Source organism: Lemur catta, chromosome 7 (genome assembly GCF_020740605.2).
Source record: "Lemur catta isolate mLemCat1 chromosome 7, mLemCat1.pri, whole genome shotgun sequence".
Classification (NCBI taxonomy): Eukaryota; Metazoa; Chordata; class Mammalia; order Primates; family Lemuridae; genus Lemur; species Lemur catta.
The window spans coordinates 97,244,061-97,254,196 of record NC_059134.1 but is presented as its reverse complement, the minus strand read 5'-3'; the positions used below and the strand labels follow the sequence as shown (position 1 = coordinate 97,254,196).

Genomic DNA, 10,136 nt, shown 5'->3' with positions numbered 1-10,136 from the left:
AGTTTTGAAAATTTGTATTATAAATACTTTTGCCTGTGTTGTCATTGTTTTTATGGAGGAACAGGCTTTTGGAGGTCCTTTTTATGCTGTTCTGGAAGTGTTTCTCCCACCCTTTTTAATTTAAACTTCCTCTCTTATTTAATTCTGCTCTGATCTTTGTTATTTATTTTCTTCTGCTGAGTTTGGGGCTGGTTTTCTCATCCTTTTCTAGTTCTTTGAGACGATTCATTAGATTGTTTATTTGTGATCTTTCTGTCTTTTGGATGTAGGCATTTATGGATATGGATTTTCCTCTCAGGAAGCCAGAGAACAGGACCCATAAGCAAGATCAAACCACTGGAACAGTTTGGTTAAGACAATTCCTCTGGCATATTCACCACTCCCATCCTTTGACACTAATACCTTTGGTCACTACTATCACAACTTTTGGACTCTGGCTAATGCCGCATGCCACAGTACCCACCACAAATAAATTATAACTATCCTGACTTCTGGGAATTATTCATCGTACATCGTTGACTGAGACAGGTTCCTTTGCTGGTAGCTGAGTTGTGATCACTTTAAGTAAAATTACAATAAGAATGCTTTCATTTATATGGCTTCTTAGCACATTGGCACTGTTGTTTGTGATTTATATCTCTTTACTCATTAATCCTGACAGCTCTACAAATAGGTACTATTATTATTCCCATTCTACTTGCAAGGAAAGTGAGGCTTAGGGACATTAAGACACTTGCCATGTTCAAGAACAGTTTAGGCAGAACCAGGATTTGAACCCATGCCATCCTTTAGAGTCTCTTCTAGAGAGCTCTTAAACACTATTATACAGTCTTCCAGCAAGTTTCAACTACAAAAACTACAAAAAATAGGAAGAGTTTGGGTAAAGAACAGCTAGAAAACATGTCATATGTCTGCTCCTGGTAGCCATGTTATAGACCGTCTCTGTGTAAAAACACATCTGGAGATGATTTTTTGGTGTGTCCTAGGGTTGCTCAGCTTTGCCTGTATCTCAGTGGGTGAAACCCATACACTGAAGATGGAACTCTGTTCTCCAATTTGCTCTGTCAGCTTAAGTAGTTCACATTTTGGTTCTCCTCTGTCTTATTTTCAGCTTGTTTTCAATAATTATTTAACATACACTCTAACCTCACAATTATGTGGTAAGATATTTGAAATTAATTCATGGTGGCTTCCAAGGTCCCTAAGGGATAAATGATTTATTTTGGAGATAGTGGACACTTTTAGCTATGAATGGAGGCTCTCTCATAAAAACACAAGATGTTGTAATTGGTTTTTTGTATCTGGTATTTGTTGAAAGTTTACTGTGTACCAGGCTCTGTTTTAAGCACTTTATAAATATTAACTTATATATTCCTAATGACCATATGAAGTAGCTATTATCATCATCATCTCCATTTTATGAGTGAAAGAACTGAAGTGCAGAGAAGTTATGTAAGCAATAACCTTTTTTTTTTCTTTTGTTTTCAAACAGAGTCTCACTCTGTTGCCAAGGTTAGAGTGCCACGGAGTCAGCCTAGCTCACTGCAACCTTAAACTCCTGGGTTCAAGCCATCTGTCTGCCTCAGCTTCCCAAGTACCTGGGACTACAGCCATGAACCACCATGCCTAGCTAATTTTTTCTATATATTTTTAGTTGTCCAGCTAATTTCTTTCTATTTTTAGTAGAGACATGGTCTCGCTCTTGCTGAGGCTGGTCTCAAACTCCTCACCTTGAGTGATCCTCCCTCCTCGGCCTCCCAGACTGCTAGGATTACAGGCGTGAGCCCCACGCCCAGTCAGCAGTAACATTTTTGATATGAATTTTGGGAAGGCATGCTGACATGAGCCAACACAACTTACACACCACTCCAGCCTGGTTTCCATTCCGTCTCGTGATTCTGTCTGATTGTGGCCAGGAAAGTTCATGCTAAATCTCTTCTGAAGATGTTCTGCACTATCAAGAGAAATAACCTCAAGTAATGTAAATACACTAGTGTTCCTCCTCAACAAACTCAACTAGGGCTTCACAGACAGTTTAATTGCTGCTTCTCTAGGTTCCTGGAGTGAGAGACTGTGGTTGTTCTCATGGGTACCTAGTCCCCTGAGAACTTTACATACACACAAATCCCTCAGTCATTGTTGGTTTCCAGTCATTGGTCTCTAACATCCTAACATGATCCTAATTAAACCATGTTAGAGGGACCAGCCTGTGTGTTAGAGGCCTTTTGGTGTTCATGTATTGATCTTAATGTAAGAGATTGTTCATTTTACTAAGTGGTCTTATTGCACATTGGTTTATTACTGTGAGCCTGCGGTAATTGCCAGAGATAAAACCCCCAGGTAAAAATCATGTCCATGGTGGGTCTGACGATCTCTTCTTAGAGCTGCTCAGCACTTTGCAGAGTGCATTCAAACTTTACCCTATTTGTCCTCACGGCAGCAGCCTCATGTGACAAGTTGGAGAATATTTTATAATTTCCATCTAATTGCCTTTTCCCTACATCTTTCTGCCTCTAGAGAACTTCAATTTTTGTCATTAGACATTAAAAATTAACTTCTTAAACAGATGCTTTTCTTCTTTTCTTTCAGTGAATTTGTGTCATCTTCCTTGAAGAGCAAGGTAAGTTTCTAAGTTCAGATCCATGGTCTGTTTAGATTGTGGTAGTAGAAGACGTGGTATGTAAAGGTCTAAGGGAAAACATTTTCCCATGGGGTAGTCAGAGTTTAGTATCCCAGCTTTTAATACATTCATGCTGTTTAGGTAGAGTCCAGATATTACAACAACCTCCATTAATTAGATGATATTATTCTCATCATTTAAAATCCCTGTGCACAGGAGGGGATTTTGAAAATGATAGGCTCGCGGTAAATGTTCGTTGAGGCAATGAGAGAACATATAGATGAAAGAATAAATGAGTCAGTGAGTAAATAAATAAAGAAATAAACAAGTCAGTGAATGAACTGTGAGCATACTATGAATGTATATGGTCCTGCATTACTGAAGCACAGTCTCTTGCTTAACTTTGCATAGGCTATTCAGAGGCTATTGATGAAAGGTTTTAGACTTTTTAAAATGAGAAATCCATAACAAGAAATACAATTTACATTGTAACCCATCACCTGTGTGCATACAAAAATACACATACACACACAGAGCAAAAACAAAACTTTCATGGGGCCCCACTTGCCTTTCAAGGTGCAATGCACCTTTGCTTTCTATTCTTTTCTGTTTTAAATGAGCTAATGTATGTAAAACCCTTAGAAGAGCATCTGCACACAGTAAGTGCTTTATGTGTTAGAGATTATTACTAGTAATAGCAGTGGTATTTAGTTTTATTTACTTTTTGAAAAAAATGCTTGTCCTGATCCACTGTTTGATTTCACCGCCAGCTAACGGATCGTGACTTACCATTTGTAAAATACTGGGTTAGCACAATCTGCTGTAAATTAATTCTCGAAAACTCAGTTAACCTAAAACACACTTACGAATGATTTATGTGTTGGAGATTTGATGAATACGGTAAGTCATATTAAGATTAACATAATTACATGTACAAAAGTAATAAGTATAATTTGTTTTATATTAACAAAAAGGCATCTCATCGAGTATTATTCTTGAATGTATTTCAATAAATACAAATAAATATATTCCTCTTGTGTTTAAGTATTTTTCACTGAGTATATTCTCAGGGGAATGTTAAGAAAGCTATTGACATTAACTATATTGAACACAATGTAAAATATATTAAATAAAATTATATTAATAAAGAATATATTCCTATGAGAATATCAATAAAATGCATATGAATTCTGTTTCACTTAGATACAGTCTTCTAGTCTCAAAGCAGTTATTACTGAAGATGCTGCTTAATCCCTCGGTAGGAATCGCTTTTTACAGGCTGTTTTTAGACAGTAATAACAGCTATTTCTTCACTAGTTCAGTCGTGCAATAAAAAATTATTGACTGTGGGGTATGTGCCACACACCATGGTAGGCACATGGATGAGAAGACAATTCAACTAAAGCTTTTCCAAGTTTCAATCTAGCAGGCAGTGGATATTCAAACAAAGAAGTATAATATGGTTTCTCTAATAACTTTGAAGTTGCTATGTCTCCATTTGCAGAGGAAAAAAAAATGACCTTTAGAGAACGTAGAAATCATGTTCAAAGTATTAAGTGAAGAAGCTGATATCCAAACCCAGGTGTTAGGAACTAAAACTCAGGCACTTTTTTCTACCTCGGATTGACTTACAATTATGGAATGATTTAATCATTCATCTCTTCAATTATTATCTATTATGTGCTCAGCTATATATAGGTACGTTGGGTCATACAGAAACAAAATTTAAGGCAGTACAATTTATTGTTTGTGCATTTAGGCTTGGATTCAGACTGATTGGGGTTTGGATCTATTCAAGCCAGGACAAAAGTGCCTGTCAAGAAGGCCAATATGGCTACCTGTGATGGTGCTGATATTGTTAGATTTAAAAAAACATGGTCCCTAGCATGCATTTACTCTCTATCGAAAAAGCAGAACTTCAATATCTGCTCCTTAATCCCCACCCTCTCTCAGCTCCCAAATCTGCATCTTGCCTTAGTTTTCCTTTTCTTAACTTTCTCACTGACTCATTTGGGGCCTCAGTTCTTAGCAGGTGTGACCTAAGTCGTATTACGGCCTGCAGTGGTCACCCTGGAGGTAGTGACTAGGGAATAGATTTGGAGTATATTTTGAAGGTAGAGTTAACAGTATATGCTCATGGATTTCAGGGGGAATGTAAGGGAAAGAGAGCCAGAGCTGAACAATTCTGGTATTAGGGAATTAGTTTTTGAAGACTTTATCAGTTTTGACCAGATATTTAGCATGGATTTTGAAAATTGAGGAGGTTATTTCATAATACGATTATGTAGTTGGGTGAAATAATTGGTACAATCCTCAATAAATTCCCTGCAGAAGTCATGCATTGGAAGACATCATCTCAAAATTTGTATCTATTATTATTCCTAAAGCTCAGCCACAAATTTTCCATTGTTAATATCTGTGAAAATAATATGCTTGTTTAAACAAATTTGAATTTAATTTATGAAGTCACTCCCATAAACTTCGTTAGTGATGTGGTTCCAATAATTTCATTTCTTTTATTTTTCCCTCAACAATTGTATATAGTGCTACTACCATTAATATTAATAATAATATTTATTTAATGATAGTGATACCTATAATTTTATTGAGTTCTAACTACATATGAGACAGTATTCCGAGTGATTTAAACATAGCAATTCATTACATTCTCCACACAGCCTTGTGAGGTAGGATTGTCATTATCCCTGTCTTAAATTGAGTCACAGACAGGTTGTGACTTGCCTAAGGTTACCCAACCAGTAAACGGAAAGGCTAGAATTTGAATGTAGACGGGTCATGACCAGAGAACATGTTCTTTATCACAACAATATACTGCATCTCTGAATACTTGTCTTGTTTTCAAAGCACGTTTTTAAAATTGCTGGAAGGATTTTGTGACATAATAAAAGTAGAAAACACAATGCTCGCTTAAATTTTTCAGATCAAGAAATTAAAGCTCAGGGATATTTATGTTGCTTATCTCAGGGGATTAAAGAAGGATGAGCATCTTTCTCCTTTTATGCTGCTTCCCTCAAGAGGATCAAGGAAGGCGTAGGCTGTGCAGTGCAGTGATTGGTCATGATTTTGAGCTTCTTACACTTTTTTTTGGCATGCCTCTCAAGGAGGACAATTTTTTTTCTGAGACAGAGTCTCACTGTGTTGACCAGGCTAGAATGCCATGGCATCAGCCTAGCTCACAGCAACCTCAAACTCCTGGCTCAAGCGATCCTCCTGCCTCAGCCTCCTGAGTAGCTGGGACTACAGGCTTGCACCACCTGGCCCAGCTAATTTTTTTCTTCTGTTTTTAGTAGAGATGGGGCCTCACTCTAGTCCAGGCTGGTCTCAAACTCCTGACCTCAAGCAATCCTCCCACCTTGGCCTCCCAGAGTGCTAGGATTACATGTGTAAGCCACTAATTTATCCAGCTTTCCTTGTTTTAACAGGTGAAACACAATTTCAAAAGGGCATTCATGGAAAATAGCACTGAGGTGAATGAGTTTAGACTCTTGGTGCTGACTGATACTCCAGAGCTGCAAGTCCCCCTCTTCGTAATGTTCACCCTCGTTTATCTCATCACCCTCATTGGAAACCTGGGGATGATTGTGTTAATTCTGCTGGACTCTCGTCTCCACACTCCGATGTATTTTTTCCTCAGTAATCTCTCTCTGGCAGACTGTGTTTACTCCTCTGCTGTTACTCCCAAAGTGATGCTTGGGCTTCTCACAGGGGATAAAGTTATTTCCTACGGGGGATGTGTTGCTCAAATGTTCTTCTTCGTGGCTTTTGCCAGCGTTGACTGTTTCCTCCTTGCTGTCATGGCCTATGACCGTCACGCAGCAGTGTGTAAGCCCTTACATTACACCACCACCATGACTACCAGTGTGTGCACTCACATGGTGATGGGCTGCTACGTCTGGGGCTTTGTTGAGTCAGCCATCCACACTGGGTTCACCTTCCGCCTCTCATTCTGCCATTCAAATGTGGTCCACCACTTTTTTTGTGATATCCCCCCAATCCTGGCTCTTTCCTGTTCTGACATCTACATGAATGAGATTGTGCTCTTTATCTTAGCAGCTTTCAATGTTGCTTTTGCCCTTATAGTTATCTTGACTTCCTATCTGTTTATACTCATTGCCATCCTGAGGATGCGCTCAGCAGAAGGACAGAAGAAAGCCTTCTCCACCTGTGCTTCTCACCTCACTGCTGTCACCATATTCTATGGAACTGTAATCTTCATGTACCTACAACCCAGTTCTAGTCATTCTATGGACAATGACCAAATGGCATCTGTGTTTTATACAATAATAATTCCCATGTTGAACCCAATAGTCTATAGTCTAAGGAATAAAGAGGTTAATAATGCTTTCAAAAAAGCCATGGAGAAGATGAAGACTCTGCTCAGCACATAATTTTAATCAGGGAGATTAGATAAACTATAGTTAAATCAGTTATCTATTATTGTGTAACAAATTACCCCAAAATGTAGTGGATTAAAACAATGGTTTATTATTTTTTATAAATCTATGGGTAGAGGATTTCCTTTGCTGCTTTCACCCAGGCTCACTCATGAGATTGGAAGTTCACATGGGCTTGATGGTCCAAGGTAGTGTCATTCACACTTCTGGATGTGGATGCTACGTACTCTCCAGGTCACCTTAGTTCTTCTCCACATGGTCTTTCAACTTCCAGAGGCAGGATCAGTTTTCTTACGTGCCATCTGCAGGCCAGTGTAAAAGTAAAACTGCAAGGATTCCCAAGCTCATATAGCATGTCTTCTACAACATTGTATTGGTCAATGTGAGTCAAAAGCTGACCTAAATTCAAGTATGAAGAAAGAGATTCCACATACTAAGGAAAGGAGCTGTGAAGAATCTGTGGCCATCGTTAATCTGGCACAATTAAAAATGAGGCTAACCTGCTGTAACACAGAAAGCCAAATATAGTGGCATAAAAAAGATAGAATTTTTTTTTTTCTCAAATAGCAGTAGGCGTAAAAATGAACTGTCTAAACACTGGGGTGCCTGTCATTCTGGGATCCAGCTTCCTTTCACATTGTCACCTTCTACCATCTCCTGGAGTGTAGTCTATCCTCATCATAGCTATTCTACCTGGAGGGAAAGAGAAAGAGGAGAGATGGAGGAAAAATAAATTCTTCTCTAGAAAGTAATGTAGTAGCTGTACACATTACATCTGAGTATACTTCCACTGGGAAAGCTTCAGGCATGTAGCCACAACTAGCTGCAAAGACAACTTTGACATTGAGTCTCTAGCTGAATGAAAATGTGCTTATCTCAAATTCCAGTACTCTGGAAGGAAAAGAGAATGGATTTTGAGAAAAAGTATTAGTCTGCCATACAATTTGTACTTGAAACTGAACTGCTAGATTCATCCCCAAAACTGAATCTCTAACTTGTTTGTTCCCCTTTTTTCTAGACCTGGCATTGCTTCCTTAAAAACCCTTTCTTGACCACCCCATTTAAATTGCTATCCTAAGTAATCTCTTACTCTTTTTTATCTTCTTCACAGAATTCTATAAAAAAGACATCTGCACTCGAATGTTTATAGCAGCATAATTCACAATTGCAAATATGTGGAAACAACCCAAGTGCCCATCAATATATGAGTGGATTAATTAAATGTGGTATATGTATACCATGGAGTACTACTCAGCTATAAGAAACAATGGTGATATAGCACCTCTTGTATTTTCCTGGATAGAGCTGGAACCCATTGTCCTAAGTGAAGTATCCCAAGAATGGAAAAATAAGCACCACATGTACTCACCATCAAATTGGTTTCACTGATCAACACCTAAGTGCACATACAGAAATGACATTCATCGGGTGTCGGGCAGATGTGGGGGGGATGGGATGGGTGTACACATACATAATGAGTGCGATGCTCATCCTCTAGGGGATGGACACGCTTAAAGCTCTGACTCGGGGTAGGGGGCACGAGGACAATATACGTAACCTAAACTTTTGCACCCCCATAATATGCTTAAATAAATAAACAAATAAATAAACAAAATATCAGAGACTTATTGGAAAAAAAAATTGCAGTCTGTGACAACGAAATGCAGATGAGGCCTGGTCTCTTAGTTGACATATTTCATCATTGTTCTGTGGCTTAAGAACATTTTGAAACTCTTGTTTTGCCATCAAATCCCCCAGCTGATCACCATATTATCTCATTAGTTCAATAAAGTTAATGTTTTTATATCTTTCAAAATAAATAAATAAATAAATCTCTAAAATTATACATCTACTTAATTATTTTCTGCTTCCTCCAAATCATATGTAATATTATATATGTAATATTTTATAAATAAGATAGCCTTCAAATTGCCTAGATTATTTATTGTATTTGAAAAGTGGAGATTATATGATTTGCTGATGTACTGGACATGGTGTATCTCCAAACACACACACACATTTATTCCTGAAAACTCCAACTTGCTTACCTCACTGGTCCTTCATCAGATTAGTAAATTTATTTTCTCTGAGCCTTAAACTCCCACTTTATTTTTTAATTTAAATTTTTTTCACTGATACATAGTATTTGTATATATTTATGGGGTAGATGTGATATTTTGTTGCATTCATAGAATGTGTAATGATCAAGTCAAGGTATTTAGTGTATCCATATTTAGGTCTTCAGTTTCTCTAGTTCCTCCAAAAATTCTTAAACAACTAGTTCCCCAAGTAATTTCCTATTCCCCAACAGTGGTTCTGCTTTCTTTCTTTTTTTTTTTTTTTTTGAGACAGAGTCTCGCTTTTCTTGTCCGGGCTAGAGTGAGTGCCGTGGCATTAGCCTAGCTCACAGCAACCTCAAACTCCTGGGCTTCAGCGATCCTACTGCCTCAGCCTCCCGGGTAGCTGGGACTACAGGCATGTGCCACCATGCCCGGCTAATTTTTTCTATATATATTTTAGCTGTCCAGATAATTTCTTTCTATTTTTTTAGTAGAGACGGGGTCTTGCTCTTCCTCAGGCTGGTCTCGAACTCCTGACCTTGAGCAATCCACCCACCTCGGCCTCCCAGAGTGCTAGGATTACAGGCGTGAGCCACCGCACCCGGCCTGCTTTCTTGAATAAAAACCTGACTAATTTGTTTATCCTCTTAGACATCCATATTGAAAGTATGTTTCTCTATTAGTTTCTGTCACAACTCCCTGATCATTTTTATAGCACTAATACAATTTTAAAATTATTTCTATATTTAGTCATTTTCTTGTCTCATTCACCCATAAGATTCTAAACTCTATGAGAATAAGATCTTATCAGTATTGTTTTTCCATTGCATCCCCAAGGCTTGATATGCATGTAGTAAACCTCAATAAATGTATAAATTTATTGAATGCATCATTTGAAAATTAGATGTCAAATAAATTAATGCATAGAAGACTTAGGTGATATCTCATTGTGGTTTTGATTTGCATTTCCCTAATGATTAGAGATGTTGAGCATTTTTTTATATGTTTGCTGTCCCACTATCTCTACTTCTATTCAACATA

At 37.9% G+C, this 10,136-nt stretch overlaps 1 protein-coding gene across 1 annotated transcript; it reads left to right on the top strand.

The window, feature by feature from the left end:
• The first annotated feature begins 6,088 nt into the window (after positions 1-6,088).
• On the top strand, positions 6,089-7,035 carry LOC123642723 (olfactory receptor 5B12-like). Its single transcript, XM_045558117.1, has one exon. The coding sequence runs from the start codon at positions 6,091-6,093 to the stop codon at positions 7,027-7,029; it is 939 nt and encodes a 312-aa protein (XP_045414073.1). The 5' UTR covers positions 6,089-6,090; the 3' UTR covers positions 7,030-7,035.
• Positions 7,036-10,136: the final 3,101 nt, after the last annotated feature.

Bases quoted from the DNA above. Each gene is read 5' to 3' on its own strand.
- LOC123642723 (XM_045558117.1), top strand. From the start codon at position 6,091: ATGGAAAATAGCACTGAGGTGAATGAGTTTAGACTCTTGGTGCTGACT.